Raw genomic sequence first — 17,607 nt, forward strand, 5'->3', positions numbered from 1 at the left:
GGAAACAATCTGATTTGTGGACTAACAAAACCATTTAGAGGCACTTGAGTAGCTAAAAGTGAACTTTTGAAAATTATAAGTTATTAATAATTTATTTCTAAAGGGATCCAAGTAATTATGGTGAATATCATAACACATTCTTCAATATATCCTCAAAGTCAAAGATTACATTCCGGCTAAGAATTTAAAACTAAATAGCAAATGGTATTTGACAACCAGACACACACATACCTCAATATATAAATGTAACATTGAGGGGCCTGCTTGTTGGGGTTTCTGTCCCGCCCGGTACCCCACAGCCAGCAAGCCCCAAAGAAAATCACACAGAGATCTCCATAAGTTATAAAACTGATTGGCCCATTAGCTCAGGCTTCTTGTTAACTCTTGTAGCTTATATTAACCCATTGTTCTTATCTATGTTAGCCACATGGCTTGGTACCTTTCTCAGCCAGGTGGATTACATCTTGCTTCTTCTGTGGTCTTGGCAGGACTGGGAGAAATGGACTTCCTCCTTCCCAGAATTCTTCTGTTCTCATCGCCCTGTCTCTGCTTCCTGTCTGGTTGACCTGCCTATACTCCCTGCCTGGCCAATCAGTGTTTATTTAAAACATGAGTGACAGAATACAGACAATTCTCCCGCATAAACTGTATAAACTCTAGAAATTGGAATAAAAGTATGTCCAGATAAAATTTATATATGAATAATTATAAATGAATATAATAAATAGGGGAAGACCATATTCAGACAATAATGAAACAGCAAGATTGATGTTTTGGTCACTGTTCTATTGTTATGAAGAGATACCATGTTCATGGCAACACTTATAAAAGAAAGCATTTAATTGGGGTTTGCTTAAAATTTCATAGATTTAGTTCATTTTCAACACGGCAGGGAGCCTGGTGGCAGTCAGGCAAACATGGTTCTAGAGAAATAGTTGAGAGTTCTGCATCTGGATTCTTAGGCTGCAGAAAGAGAGTGATACTGGGCTTGGCTTGGGCCTTTGAAACTTCAAAGCCCACTCCCAGTGACAAACTTCCTCTAAACAAGGCCTCATCTCCCAGTCCTTCTCAAGTAGGGCCACTCACTGATGGCTGAGCATTCAAATGTAAGAGCTTATAGGGTCATTCTTATTCAACCCACCACAAGAGAATGGATAAGGAAATAGGAAAGTAAGTAATAGCTAAAAATTTTAAAAACATAATTAGAAAAAAAACTATTTGCTATGGTAGAGTTTAGAATCTGACTTGAAAAGACAAACATAATATAAAGCAGTAGGTTAATTATGAGACAGAATATGAAACCTAGGAAAGTGCCCATGAGTACAAATCAAAGGAGAATTGGTGTATAATGATTACGGCTGGTTCAAGAACAAAATATGTGGAGAAAAAGATTAGCAAATATAAGGAAGCATTGAGTGATTTGGTGACAAGGATCTAGGAGATATTTAAATTTAGAAGAACAAACTTTAGAATATGTATAGCAAAGAGTATAGGAGGATGGATGTTGAGTGAATAGTCGAGGGAGTGGCCGGTATTTTCTCCCCCAGCTGGGTGAAAACAGCTGGAGAACAGCTGGTGGGTCTTTATCAGAGGAGTGCTCTGATCACACTCAGCTGGGGAACTAACACACACACACGGATCACTGCTGTCATTTAGACAGAAGGTGCAGAGCTGTATATAAGATGTGGGATTTTTAAGATTCAAAGTTAGTTATGGTCTAAGTTTGATCAAATTATAAACAAACAATACCCAGCTGAAAAGAATATGCATGCTGTATGTTTATTCCTAGATCTTTGCTAAACACTTAATCATAGTGTTGGAGTCTCACCAGCTGTAGTAATGTTCATGGCCATTGTTTTCACTGTTGATTGCCTAAGCATGGCATGCACAAGACCACAGAGCCAACACTGCAGCATAGATGGGGGAAGGGCTCAAAAGGCTCTGCCCCTAGCTGAGGAACTACAGACAGTCTGTGGCTCCTTAAAAGGGGAATATGTTTTCTTCAGGACCAAGTCCCCTAAGAAGTAAACTGCTCAAGACAAAATGATTAGCCCTGTACCCATATGCACATGAGCAACACCAACTGCATGTATACATACAAACATATACATATATATGTGTATTTATATTACATATATGTATATATATATATATATATATATATTGCGTGAGAAGAGTATATGTATTTAAGAGGCAGATGTAGGTAGGAGGAGTTCTTCAATAACCATGTGGAGGTTTTTTTTAAAGGCAAAGACTCTCCAGATGCTGTGACTGAAGTCACCAAAAAGCAGAAAAAGTCACGAAAACTTGACTACTACCTACCAGAAAGAAACCATCAGTTTTTGAAAATCTGGCTCAAAAAGTACCCTTGGCTTGTATACGATGAGCTATTAAACATTATGTTCTGTGCCCTGTGCCGTAAGCATGGGGTGAAGTCGGGGGGAAGTCAAGTGAGTTTTTTCTATGGCACAGACAACTTCAGGGCTGAGTTTCTCAGTGCCCACCACCTCAGTGAAGCCCATGCCAAGGCATCTCTGATGGAAGCGACAAGTGGTTCTCCAGTGAACAGAGCTGCCACTGAGCTGATGGTAAGGACCATGAGCAAAGTGACTCTTGGGAGAGTAGAGAACTTATTTAGATCATGCCATGCCCTAGCAAAGACTGGACGGCCCCTCAAAGACTTTCTTTGGATGTGTAAGCTGGATGATATGAAGGGTGTCGACATAGGCCCAGTCTTCAGAACTAATAAATCAGCCAGAACATTCACATATTACATTGCTGAAGTAGAAAGAAATAATCTAAGAGAAAAACTAGAAAAAAGTAAATTTTTCTCGGTCATCAGTGATGGAAGTATAGACAGTTTAGCCGAGGAAGTCACAATGCTCTATGTTCAATTTGCACATGCAGGAAAAGTGCAATGTCAGATTGTTGGGGTACAGTCAGTAGAACAGAAGGACCCCTTGACAATGAAAACTGTTATTGAGAAAACTCTAGAGACGAATCTTCAACTTAGGCTGTCAAGCCAAGACTGGGCAAGAAAATTAGTTGGTTTCGGAAGCAGTGATTCCCCTGGAACGGAGGGAGAGAGCAGAGTGGCCCTGCTTTTGAGAGAAATACAGCCATGTGTGCAAAGTGTGTATTGCTTCGCACATCACCTAGAACTGGCTTACCAAACAGTGTTCCAGAGTATCCCTCTGTACCATGACCTCACGGACCTCCTTACCAATATTTACCTGTTCTACCGCCACTCTCCGCTTCTGAGGAATTCTCTCATAACCGCCTTCAGAGACCTCCACCTTCGACTTGTGATGCCTTCTCAAATCAGAGGCAGACAGTGGCTTCATGAATTACAAGCTGCCCTCCAGAACTTTCTAAAAGGATACCCAGCAATTGTTCAGCAACTGCATTCAGTAAGTAATTTTGAAATATGTTTTCTGGAAAAAAAAAAAAGTAATCCTACAGAATTTTTTGGAATAAGGTTTTTGAGATGGAGAAATATCTACCGTATCATTCCAAACTTGTGTTACAGGCAGATGAAGGCAAAAATGATACCGACCAACAGAAAGCCAATGAACTTCTAGATCTTCTTCTCCAAGCTGATATCATCAAATTTGCTCATTTCTTGATGGACATCATTAGTGTCCTTAGCGTTCTGTCCCATGCCATTCAGAACAGAAACTCTTCAATTGCAGATATATTTACTACCTTGGAGTCAACACTGAAAATGCTCCAGATATATCAATCAAGGTGACAGGTTGAGGGTCTGTCACATCTGAGGGTCTGTCAAGGAAGATAGTTTGACAAGGGGAATTCTTTTCCTGGCGGGCATCCATTTAATTCTTTATTTGGGTGATCTTCTTCCAGACCAGGGCCAAAAGAACGCAGGGTGGATTCAGCCACACACTTTCATGGTAACTGCCTCAAGGGGAAAGAAAACATCTCTACCGTGAGAAAGGTGGTTTTAACACATCTTATCAAGAGGCTGCAAGACTGTTTCAGAGATGCCAGCCTAGATGTGGTGAGAGCAACCATGATTGGAAGCTTTAAACTGTGGCCCGCAAAGATAAATCAAGGTAACTCATAGGCACCAGTGACTCTGAACTCACTGTTCTGTGACTGCACGGTGTTATTTTGGGTATGTGACGTTTTTGTTTATCTGTATCGATTGCAGAATTTGGAGAAAAGGAGATATCCATTCTGATCTCACATTATGAACCAGTTCTAGAAGCTGCCAATGTGAAAACTGACGAAGTAGATACCGAGTGGAGCATGTTAAAATTAGAAATTTATGCCAGGTGACTAGTAAGCAAACTGAAGAAAGGGACATGTATCAGTAGCTGGGTAAAGGCTAGGTCTCTCAACCTTTCCTCTCCTTCCTCTTGCCTCCTAGATTTCAGAACGTTAGGAAGCTGACCTGGGATTTTGTAAACTCCATTTATTCACATAAATATCCAAATATCCTGAGGCTCGTTGACTTAATTCTGGCCCTCCCTGCAAGTTCAGCAGAGCTGGAACGTGGATGTAGTCAGATGAAATGCTCCCACTCCCACATGGGTGAGAAAACCAAAGCTGAGAGCTTGACAGACCTCCTCATCATTCAGCTGAACTCTCCGGACATCAGCAGCTTTGACCCTAGGAAAGCTATCCATTTGTGGACTACAAGAACACAATCCTCAGCTGCTCACGTGGGACCTGATCTGGACAGCTCCTCAATCTCAGAAAGCCAAGATGAAAGCGATGAGTGATGCCACTTATGTTGGCTTTGTTACTGATCACAACAAAACTGAAGAAATAACCTTCAAAAATATTTAAAGTAAAGTAGCAGCCAGTCTTTGCCTCAGAGGCAAAAGACACTTGGCATTTTCCAAATACACAAAGAGATACAAAGCAAAAGCAAAAAAAAATTAAAAATCACTTTTGTTTTGCTTCTGTTCTGTGTTTGCATGGTTTTATTTCAATTCCTGGGGTGAAGGCCGGTACTCTCCTAAGCAGCATTTTCTCAAAGGCTGAGTAGACTGATTCTCTTCACTTGCTCAGACTTGCCGGACAACTGACTCTGGTTCCTGGATACTTCGAAAGTCTAGTTGCCTTGAGTAACTCACCATGCCAAACTGATGGAATTCTTTTTAAATTTATCTCTGAACGAATGTTGTCATCGAAACTGTTATCGATGGTGTCTGAAAAGATTGTTTGCCTAAATGCCTTGGACAGCTGAGTAACAAAGTCAAATGTTAAGATGGCTTTCACACTTCACACCAAGATGACCAGATGAACAAATCCTATGTGAACCAAAAATAGCAAATTTGGCAACATTTTGTTTCCTAATGTTGCCATGAGAACATATTATACAATGGCTAGAATTTTAAGTGCTTTGCTTCTCTTGGCAGTTTTAATAGATTTTATTTGTGGTTCCATCTTAAAGAACATGTTTGATTTATTTATAATATCTGAAACTCAGTGTGGCATCATATAAACTTTTTTCTACAGGGAGACAATTTACCCTGGAAAATGTTCTCATGACTAATATTAGATGCTTCTGTGAAATCAAAATAATATAAAGTTCATCTCTGAATTACCTGTGGATGTTTAATTATACCAAAAGAATAAGGGTGAACTCCTCCTAATCATCTTATTGCCTTACAAGTCTTACAAAAATACATGTGGTTTGAAACATCGACATTTCAAAGGGATAGCTGCATTTTCCTAGGGGTTGGAAGAAGCAGTGTGGTTCATGTGGATTCAGTGATATGATGAAAACTCAGACATAAAAGGAAACATTAGAGTGCTATTTCTAATTCACCTTTGTTACTCCTGAAAAAAGAATAGCTCTATGCAGTGTACCTGACAAATAGTTGGATGTATATAACTGTTCTCCCGTAATTCTAGAAGGTACCTTGGCTCTGTGTGTTAGCCAAATGTTTTTGTTGTCGTTTGCATTTACTTGTTTTGTTTCTCTATTTTTAATGCATGTGCATGCAACTTGGACTAAGCTCTAAGAAGCTGTGTCTTGTAGATATACTAAAGTAGATTAGTGGACAGGAGCAAGGCAGTTGGATATTTATTAGTGTTTTAGAGTTAGTTGGAACCTGTAATCTCATTGAACTCATTCAATAGCCATCCAAACCTCCCTGTAGTTAGAAAAGCAAGCAATTGCTAACTGGAGGACAAACAGAGAAACGGGTGCTACCTTTGTTGTGCTATTCGTTTGCATGCATTTGAAATACGAACTGTTTTACCTCTGTGTTCTACTGGAGAGAGCAAAAGTTATCATGGCTCTTAAAAATTCAAGCCACTTGGAACAAAACGACAAAGAGGATTTTGATCTAAGAATTATGCAATTTTAATATTTTCTCAACCAGGAATGTTTATTTGTTTTCCTGGAACACAGAGGAGACTCTTTGGAGAGATAACAAGTACATCCGGATTTTTTAAGTGTTTTTAAAGTAGCCTCTTTCTAAAGTGCAAGTTGCAGTGCTACATAATTAAGAAATTTAACCAATAAATGTTTCCTTGTGTTGTAGGCATCATAGGAAATAAAGCATTCACTGACATTCTGCTTGATTTGGTGACCCTGAACCTTGGAACGAATAACTTTCCGAGCAGCTGGATGCACCTCACCCAACCTGATGTAAGCATCTGCTTTGCTTAGGCTCTAAAAGTCTTTAATGCTGGCCATACTTGATCTGTCAATAGTTCTAAGAGAACTAATACTAACACAGTTGGTGGCACTAGCAAGAAATCTGTGAATTTAAATGAGTGAAGGAACTTGAAAGTAAGACAGATTATTGATGACCAACACTGACACATTTCAGGAACTGAGAGTCAACCAAATTCCTATCAGCTTGCAGCTGTCTTAGCAAGAAGCAGTAGGTGATTTCGAGAGTCCTTGTTTCTCATCATAGTCTCATAGATGCCCTAGGAATTACAATAGTTAGAGTGCACTGCCGTGTTTGTTTGTGATGTTCCCTGTCTTTAACCTTCCAGTGGTGAAGACACAGGTTAACAGAAATCCCATGAGTGAATCAGATGAGTAACAGTAAACAAAAACCATAAATGTCAAGATAGCAAAAAATAAACAAAATCCTTTCCAGTTACTGACTGATGTGGATCAGTTGTTAGAACAGAAAACGAAAGTAAAGCCAAGCCAGAAATGGCTCTGCCTGCCAATGCAAAATCCCTTTTCCCTTGAAACCAAACTCTGAAAGCCTTAGTGGGAGGAGCTTCGAGTTATTCCCAGAAACACTCCAGTGAGATATTGCTGTGTTCTTTCAGTTGCAGGAGATAACTTCTTTATTAACAGTAAACTCAGAGTTCGTGGACTGGAGGAAGTTCTTGATGGTCACAGCAATGCCATGGCCCATCCCTCTGGAGGAGGAGCTCCTGGAGACTCTGCAGAGGTTTAAGGCCATGGATGAAGCACAGACAGGAACCATCACTTTCGAACAATATAAACAGGTAGACCAATAATACCAGAACCCTTTGTCCTAACAAGGGTCCAGCTCACTGATGGTGCATCACATTTCAGGTTGCTGTTGTGTTCCTTAGAAGCTCATATGTAGCCAGCACAAACAGAGTCAAAGTCCTAGGCAGGAATTTGGCTTCTTTCCTCAGGGAAAGCAACAGAAAAATTAAAATAAAGCCAACATCTCCTGGGGAACTATGGGTCCTTAATAAAGTCACAAAACCTTGATTATCCTTCTCCTGAGTTCTCAGCCAGTAGTTAGTTGCCCATGGGTGTATATCAAAACCACATGCAGGGCTTCAAAGTGTCCAACTGTCCAGTCTCCTGTACTCCCAGGAGTAGCGAGAGCAGTGGTGAAGAACGTGGTGGCTGAAGGGAGTTTTGTACTTTTCCTTGGGATGAGGGGATTAGTGGATGATGGAACTTCTTTTGACAGAGGTTCCTCTGTTCCATTTAAAATGTCTACAGATATACAAGCAGAAGTGTCCTGCCTGATACTTCAGGTCAAGAGGCAGTTCTATGTCACTGCCATAGATGTGGAGGTTGAAAACTTGAATGGGTGAAATCACCTAAGGAAAGCGATGGGTAATCCAGAACATGATACCTGTGCAATCAAATTAGTGGGTGGAATGTAACGGTGGCTTGTTAGAGAGCATGATTGCTGGAATTTTTAGTACAGAAACCAAATTACAAATGATTAAAGAAAATAATTGGTCATTAGGATGATAAATGGATATAGACAGACAGACAGACAGACAGATGTCCTTCTAGCCATCAAGTCAGATATATGAACATCTACTCCAGTTTTTGAAAATTTGAATGTTGTGATTGGTGATGGAATTCTATAAATGACACGGATGCCCGAGCTACTTGTTTCATCTCTACTGAGTGTGACTTGTTGACTATTCCATATCACTACAAACCACAAGGGAAGGACTCATTTATAAGGCCTTAACTTTGAAGCAGGGTCATGATCTGTAGGGAATTTTCTCCCATGTGGTTTTTCACTGAAAGCTTCCAGAGCTTCCAGTCTTCTCTTGTTTAGATTAATAGGTGGCATCCTTTTCATTGGGTAGCCTAGAGATTCCTGCGCTCACACACTGAACCAAATGATGCAACACTTGAGTCCTAATGGCTGATCAAGATGCAAGTTTGGCTAATTGAGCTCTGATGTTTGTACTTCTCAACAGCAAATTGCACCTGCTTGCAATTTGTTATGATGATTTTCTTTGAAAATGAAGGCAGCAGAGCAAAACCTATACTATGTCTAGAGAGCTTAAAAGTTTTAAGAAACAGACATTTGTGGAAACCTTAGTTGTTGAATGACACAGGTTATCAAACTGAACATCTGCCTTTTACAAATAAGGGAACAAAGGTTGCTGGCAACATTTTCCAAAACACTGATCAAATCGAGAACCATCCTTCACCAAAAGTGTGAGTTTCTTGCAGAATATTAGAGAATGCATTCAGGAGAACTCAAGTACTTGCTTGATCACTGTCTGTGTTTTTGGAATTGCTGGCTGAGTGCCTCCCTTTTCTTCCTACTCCCAGATAGCCCAGGACTCTTGACTGTGCACTTGACTTCACTGCATGCCTTTTTCTGACTTCAAACATTTGATGGCTCACAAGAAAATATGCTCTTTCAGGGGGGAAAAGTCACAACCATTTCTAGAGGAAATTTCTATGTCATCTATTGAATATGTCACATTAGAGCAGGAAAATAACATAACTGTGGTACTAAAATCAACTTTTCTTAGAAGAAAAGTCTGTCTGCTGTGATTTCTGTTTGTCTGCCTCTCTCCTTTGACTACTTGCAAGTTCACCACAACAGCCCTTAAGACATGTGCCAATTTCTGCAGCTTCTAAAATGGAAGTTGTTCAGACAATGTTCTGTGGCTGGGTAATGAACATAAAGTCTTCTTTGTCTTTTGCTTCGGGTCCTGTTGTCACTAACACAAACTGTCCTATGTAGAGGTATACTCAGACTATAGAACTGTATAGTGGAGAAATGTACAAAACGTAGAATTGCATACTTTTGAAGCATCAACTCATCTTTTATCAGTGAGAACATACAGTTGCCACGAGCTCAGTCATTCAGATGTTCTAGGACCAAATTAAACACAGTACAACTTCTCTAAGGAAACACATAGTCTAAATTCTTTAGTCAAGTGCTAGTATAACAGTGTCAAGAACATTTTCATATTTTAAAGAGAAAAGGTGTCTATTAATCCAGTAAAGCAGTACAGTTAACTGACTGTTGCTTCTCAGACATTCAGACACAGTAGCTTAAAACTTAAAATTTCACACCACTAAAATGTTATGGTTGAGACTTTTGAGTTTTTTGTATAGTTTTTGTTTCTGTGTCTTTAGGCTCATTGGTATTTCCTTTGCAGAGTAACTTACTAATAACATAATCAAGTATATTTTCCTGTCAGGTACAGTATCTTTTATTTCTATTAGTTGTAGAAATATCTCCTTTTCAGCATAGAAAGAAACCCATGCTTCACATCTACAGGAAACGCCCAGTTACCATTAACTATTCCAGAAAGTGCAATCAATTCTTCGAAGAAAAAAAAAAAAGAAAGCTTGGAAGATAGACAACGTAGTAACTCTCAGTACAAGTGTGTGTGTGTGTGTGTGTGTGTGTGTGTGTGTGTGTGTGTGAAGAGCTCATTAGATATAACATTCTAGCTTCTCAATATATACTCTAGCAACTCAACACTTGTTGTGTGGTGTTAAATGGCAGACATGAATGTCAACTCAAACAAAGTGAAGAAGGTCGTGGTATAGTCAGGTTAGGTGATGCTTAAAGGACTCAGATTAGAGGATCCTCTCCATGGTGGTGTGATCTAAGCCTGGTCTAGAAGGAAGCATTGATTTTCATGAGTGAAAAGGAGGATAGACGTCACCTTAGACACAAAGGACAACGTGATCGAAAGACTAAGATCAGACACTGAATCTGAGCAGAGACTCGTGTAGCAACATTGAAGGTCTGAGCAATTCAGTGGGGTCACATAAAAAAGGCTGAAACAAATAAGAGAGAGACTGGAAACAAAACCAAAAAGTTGCATGCCCGACGCATGGCAGAGGTCATATGGCTATATAATAGTAGCAGTGAAATTGAAACAGAAGGAAAGATGGTGGAGGCATTCCCAAATGGGAATAGGAAGACAGTTTGAAGATATGACCAGGATATGGGAAATGAGGGCTACTGTTATCAGCACACAGAAACCTCCAGAAGTGGAGCCAGCAAGAACTTAAGATGAGGTCATAACTTCCAAGTGATTGTCACACTCCAAACACGTAGCTAGAACCCCTACTATGTTGACTTTTATTTGTGTAATATATGTTGGTATGATAGCACTAACAAATACTTTATCACATATGAAAATAAAAATGGCAAAAGGATGAGATTAAAAGAAATGCAAATGCATCTATTTTTTTTTCTCCAGACTCTCTGTGTCTTCTCTAGCCTATATTTTGGAGACTACTGGGGAGAGAGTAGAACAATATTGTCTCACATTTTGGCTTTAAGAGGAACGATTACATCTTTGCACAATGTGTTAAGGATTTTCATTATATGTAAATATTTTTTGTTTGTCTGTAGGCTGGTTTGTGGTTTACAGGAGATGAAGATGTAAAAATTCCAGAAAATCCTCTTGAACCATTGCCCTTCAACAGGCAAGAACATCTTATAGAGGTAACCAGTAAAATTCTTTTTGTTGTTACTACTGATTTTTGAGACGATTGTCATTCTGTAACTCAAATTCAGCCTTCCAAGCACAGGGCTTACAGATGTTAATCAGATCATTTTTATGCAGTAGGTGAGCATGTGGCACTAGTCATTTTCTTTCTGTTCTTCCACTTGAGTTCAGGAATTTTCCCAGTTCCGCCCTTGCTTCTTAGATCCTTTTGTTGTTTCCCCAATGTCAAACTTTGATACTCATTCGGAGAACCATTCCCTGTAAAGAAATTCTATGGGGCCGAAATTTTCTATTATCTATGTGACTATTGAAAACTTTCCAGGGACTTGCTTGAATTTCAGTTGTTTTTTGTTTTGTTTTGTTTCCCATCTATCATACTAAACCATACTCCCAATTTTAAAACTCATAAGCATTCTTCCAATTCTAAAACTGAGGGAAAAAATTCTATCATTTTGCAAGTATTTTCTTTATCCACTTTCTTTGATTATGTTAAACATGGCGAGATGTACATACAATGTTGCCCATGTTCATAAGTAGCTTGCTGTCCTTAGTATGACATTAATAATATTACTAAAACTTACTGCAATTTCTGAGGCCACATAGATGCAAAACCTCAAAATCTGAAGGCCACTCTGACTTCTATATAAATGATGAGTATTTACCTAAAAATAAATTCAAGGGTAGCCACATTCAGTAATATAGTAGAAAATCTGAATTGTAGACTTAGACATCACACCAAATTCATCATCATATATTGATGGTTCAGTTTCTAGTTAGTCATAAGCTCAAAATTGCAGTACAAAATTGGATATAACTCCTTTCTAACATTTCAGTAAGCAATTCCCTTCAATTGGACTCAATTTTTGAAATAGTTTTTCTTTACTTTTGATATCATATCATTTTCCCTTCCCTTACCTCTTTCTAAACACTCCCATACACCTCTTTTTGATCTCTTTCAAATTCATAGCCTCTTTTTTCATTAATTGTTGTTACACACACAGACACACACAGACACACACACACACATATATATATATACATATATACTTCTCAGTTTGCATAATATTATATGTTTTCAGGGCTGACCATTTGGTTTTGGATAAGCAATTAGTGTGCGCTTTCCTGGGGTAGGCTATTTCTCCCACTCTCAGCATCCCTAAGTTACCTGTAACTCAACTCTGTTTCTCTGGCACTAAGCATTCCTGCTACATAATTGCAGGAGAGAAATTGAAGGAGGAACCATGAAGTTACCAACAAGGTCCACAATATGTGCTTGACCATCAGGGTTAATAGTTGTTTCTTGATGCTTTTAATGTGAAACTGGAGGACTGAGATAAACTATCCCATGAACCGTTTCCTTTGTAGGGACAAAGGTATCACTATGTAGACCTAGCTGGCCTGGAGCTTTCTGTGTTCACAAGGGTGATTTTGAACTCACAGATATCTGCCTGCCTCTTCATCCTGAGTGCTGGGATTCAAGGCCTGTGCCACCACACTTGTCTCTCATACAAAGCCCTGGGAAGGTGGTTTCCACATGACTGTATGAACACATCTCTCAGTGATATGAGCAGGCTCCTCGGTACTTTGGGAGGGATGACGCTGCTTGCCCATCATGTCACATGAAAAATGGTTTTCGTGAAAGCTAGAAGATTTTAGAAATGTCAATCCCAGACAGTCTTCGTGGCTTTTTATTCAGCACTTAGAAACATAGAACATGTACCTATGACTTTAGGAACAAAGAAAGGTGTAGCTCTAACTTCCTGGTAGAAAATTTATGGAGGAAAAGAGACAGTGGTATCAGAGAGAGATATCTGCATGGGCGAAGATGGCTGACAGTGTAGGTGAGTGAAGACATGTACACATGCTTTGTGGTGTCCACAGGGCAGAAAAGATCATCTGGGTGTTGTTTTCACACACACCATTGTGTGCACACACGTACACACACACACACACACACGCACACACACACACGCACACACATCCTTGGGTATTCTCAGCACCACCCTTAACACCAATGTTCATAAAATGCAACTGGTCCTGAACTGTGAGGTCCCCACAATATTACTTAGTCAGTACTATGAGCCTAATGTTTGTTTGTGTTTATATAGCTTTTTACTCTTTGATGATTTCATTCATATATACATATATAACTGCAATGAATATTAGCCTTTGCAGCCCTTGTCTCCTTTTCCTCTCTTCTCCTTTTCTTTCCAATGAGTCAGCTTCTTACCACCTATTCTCTTACCTCCTATTTTGGTGTCTTTTTGACTATACAACCCACTGAATTTAAATAGGGTTGTCTACATGAGCATGGGTAGAAGGGTATTTACTGGACCATGGACAATTTGCGTAATTATACCACTGAAGGAATGGACATACTTCCCCTGTCACCCTCATCTGATTAACTGTCAGTAAGCCCTTCGGAGAGGGGTGGGAACCCATGAGACCTCACCCCTCCCTTCTAGGGTGACATGTTGATGAGCCCACTCTTGCATAGCTCTTGTGCTGGTAACCACAGAAGCAGTGGGATCAGGAGTACATCCGTGTCATGTCCAGCAGACACTGCTCCATAGAAAAATCAGCTCCTCATGAGCTGGTATCATACCGTTTTTAAAGACTTACAAAGCCCATGCCTAGTTCATTAAGGTACTCATTAAGCATTTGTTGAGTAGCTGAAGCAACCAATTAGTGTTATTTTGCGTCTTGTAGCAATCATTATGGAGTTACTGCGTGGCCTGGTATAATACCCACTTGCTGTCACACACTTCAGTAAATCTAGCTCTGACTTACCTGGATTCCCTGTTCATCATTACCCTCTCTGCCTCTTCACCACCACAGTCAATCTCTTTTCTCTCCAGTTAAAAACTGTGTGTGTGACAGTTCTTCTTTAGGCTGTTTGCTGACTGTGAGAAAGATCCACCCCAGCTTGACTACACTCAAATGTTGCTGTATTTTGCGTGCCACCCGGACACTATGGAAGGGGTCTACCGCGCGCTCAGTGTGGCTGTGGGAACTCACATCTTCCGGCAGATTGAAACTCCTATGCTGACGGCAGAAAAGGTAACTACATGGCACCAACGCACCTGCTGTGGGTTCTGGGTGGAAGTGAGGACACCAGAAGAATCAAAACTCATGATAGTAGGAACTCGCTTCATTTCTTCATCATATTTTCCTAGGTCTCCTAGATTTTACATGTACCAGGTCTTCCAGTAAACCTTCCTCAATTGCATTAAAATTGGGAAACTCAAATTCTTCCATATACGTTTGTAGTAAAATTAGCATCTGTTCGAAGTCCCTTGGTGGGGTTGAAGTTTGCTCTAAAAGGAGCAGACTAGACTGTGTTTTGCCAGCAGTGTCAATAATGATAAACAAAAGGAAACACATTATTAACCTGACCCAAGTGTTTTAGAGTATGTGAAAAATGTATCTGAAGCAAACTCTGACTTCAGAAATTATCCTCATGATTACAACTTTTGACACCATTTCAGCCTCAAAACCACACACATTGCCATCATTTTCCTCAATCAGCACAGAAACTTTCTAGCTAGTTTGGAAGCCATCATACATTCCCCTATGATTTCTGAGCAATGTGTATTCCCTGGGATTTTCAGATTGACAGGCCTCCCATCAGGTACAAGGTAACATGCTTCCTTGGTGCCCACTTGATCTTTTTCTGACTTTTGGTTGCCCATCTGTTCTCACAGGGGCAGAATTCTGATGGAATTTCTGTTCTATTTGTGGGCACAGTAACAGAAGGCTGTTGTACAGAACCCTCAGAATTACGACCATGTTTATTTTCTTTTTAATATATTTGTCGAAGAAGAGACAAACTAGAAGACCCTTAACAACTTTCACCTGTGGGAAGAGAAAGGCTCTATTACATTTGAAACCACAGTTTGACAGTAAGAACCAGGCCAGGGCAAGGACAGACATGTACCCAATAAGATAACAGAGGAATCTCCAAATTCATATGGAGCTAATGATTCAAGAGCTAAGGATTCAACAGGTACATGATAGCAAATGTACAAGCAAGGAGTATTGGTCTTTTCTAGAGTCGAAAACTTCAGAATTTTTCCACCTAAGTAACTTAGGTATGGCCATCTGTTCTGAGAATTGCATTTGTTACTTTCACAGTGGTTTCTCTATATCCCTGTATAGATTGTGCTTCCTCTAAACTAATACTGGATTTGTAACTAATCCGGAACTGCAGCCTTCTCTGAGGTCTCAGTGAAATGGCTGTCCCAGGGACAGAGAATTTCCCTGATCACAGATGGTGGCTGCCATTCACTATCCTACCTACCCCTCTGATATCCATCTTGTTCACATGGTAAGGTGATAATTTCTGTGAAGCCATCTTTCACTTAGACCCAGAGGACTGTATGGGGGCATGTTGGTGGGCAGTAGGCTCTTGTCTATGGGGGGCAGAGAAAACCATAGAGCTCAATAAAAATCAATTAAAAAGGACCTGTAAAATTTAAGAAAAAAATAAAATCCCAGACAATATTATATGGGACAAAAAAAGGCCTCCAAAGACACCATTAGGTTCGTATTGTGTTGGTCATCTACTGGTGGGCATGGATGCACCTGGCCTTAAGTCTGTTTTTCTATACACAGTGAGACCCCCCCTTGGGGAAAATTAATTTTTCATTTCTGAGCAGTCATCTATTGGAGATAGCTTCTGGGTTAGGGATGGGGACTTACGTACACTTCCAATCTCACCTCTGGGATTCCATAGGGCCCACACCTGTGCAGGCTCTGTGGGACCTCAGTCTCAGGAGGCAGTTGTGCCTTCTCCCTGTCTCTTTGCCTTTGGTCTTGTCTTTCTCTCTTCTGGGTATCCTTTCATCATACCTCAGAGGGCCAGAAGCTTCTCCATTCTCCAGATCTCAGGAATCTATTGTCAAGGTTTATATGTCTTCCCCTGAAGGCACTAAGGACTTTCTTAGTGGAGCATAGATATACCCTGAACTTCTTCTCAGCAGGATGAGCCCACATAGGATGCAGAAGTATCATTGGTTCCACAAATGTTTAGTGAGAAGTTGTGTTTTCTGGGGGCCCCTGTACCCAGGTTATAGCAATGAATAAAGGCATTCTGGTAGGATGGTGATAGGCAATAACTAAATAAGCAAAATACAGACCTGTCAGATGGTAGCTTTAAACATAAAGATTAACAAAACCATGGCAGTGCATGTGGGGGGAGGATACAAGGGTTTGGATAAATATATTCTTCTTTGTAAAGCATTCTTTCTATAATAAAAACAAAACAAAGCCAACCAAACAAGAAAAAATAAAATAAAATAAAATAAAAAACCACCAAGAGCACCTTAGAGAAGAAGTGGTTCATTTCAGCTCACAGCCCTCAGCTCATAGCCCATCACTGAGGGAAGTCAGGGCAGGAGCCAAAGCAACAGTGATGGAGGAGTGCTGCTTACTGGCTTGTTCCTCAGCTTCCTCGGTGTGCTTTCCTGCACACCCTGGGACTCCTGCCCAGGAAGAGCATCACCATTCACATGGGCTGGAGCCCTCCCACATCAATCAACAATCTTATGGAAGGATTTCCTCAATCGAGGTTTTCTTTTTCTAGATACATCTACATTTGTGTCAAGTTGACAAAAAAAAAACAACCAAGACACCTAGAGATGTGGAAGAAGAGAGCCTGACAAGGCTCTGTGGAGGGGGCACTTTGGAGGAAACAACAGTAAATACAAACGTGTTGAGATGGGGCTGGACCTTACAGGTTTTTAAAAAAAGCAGCCATACCAGCAATGATATTGGATGATATTTGGGTGAGGAGGACATTCACCAAGATATCTGGGTTTCCATACAAAGAACTGAGCATGGGCACTGAGTCATAGCAGAAAAAAAAACATTATTTATTGAGAAATAGTACACTTTCAAAGAGAGGATAGTGATTATAGAGGAGAGAAAGATTGAAACTCAACTGTTTGTTGTACAAGAGGTTAGTCTTTTATTTTGCATGGTGGGCTTTGTGAACCATTTGTTTATCATCGGCTTTCTGCACATGCTCCTGTTACATGCTGCTATGGTCACTGTTCTATTGCCATGAAAAGGCACCATGACCAAGGCAATTTTTATGAAAGAAAGCATTTAATTGGGAGCTTGCTTACAGTTGCAGAGGTTTGGTCCTTTAACAGCATGGCGGGAAGGATGGTGGCAAGCAGTCAGGTAACTGAGTTCTACATCTGGAATTTCAAACAGCAAGAAAAGAAATGACGTTGGGCCTGTCTTTGGGCTTTTGAAACTTGAAAGCCCATGCTTAGTGGTACACTCTCTCCAACGAGGCCACACCTCCCAATTCTTCTCTAGTAGTGCCTCTTCCTGAGGATCAAGCATTCAACTACATGGACCTGTGAAGGGCGTTGTTATTCAAACTACCACACAGGTTACCTTTAGATACTCTGAGGCCCCTTTGAACCTGGG

General features: G+C 40.2%; 1 protein-coding gene across 1 annotated transcript in view; it reads left to right on the forward strand.

Moving 5' to 3' along the window:
• Nucleotides 1–17,607, forward strand: part of Spef2 (sperm flagellar 2) — a 158,086-nt gene that overhangs the window by 131,174 nt on the left and 9,305 nt on the right. Inside the window, exons 31-34 of the mRNA XM_038321484.1 lie at nucleotides 6,522–6,628; nucleotides 7,273–7,455; nucleotides 11,070–11,162; nucleotides 14,047–14,226. Of these exons, the coding sequence (XP_038177412.1) occupies nucleotides 6,522–6,628; nucleotides 7,273–7,455; nucleotides 11,070–11,162; nucleotides 14,047–14,226 (563 nt within the window). The remainder of the gene's footprint in view (nucleotides 1–6,521; nucleotides 6,629–7,272; nucleotides 7,456–11,069; nucleotides 11,163–14,046; nucleotides 14,227–17,607) is intronic.

This window comes from Arvicola amphibius, chromosome 3 (genome assembly GCF_903992535.2).
Source record: "Arvicola amphibius chromosome 3, mArvAmp1.2, whole genome shotgun sequence".
Classification (NCBI taxonomy): domain Eukaryota; kingdom Metazoa; phylum Chordata; class Mammalia; order Rodentia; family Cricetidae; genus Arvicola; species Arvicola amphibius.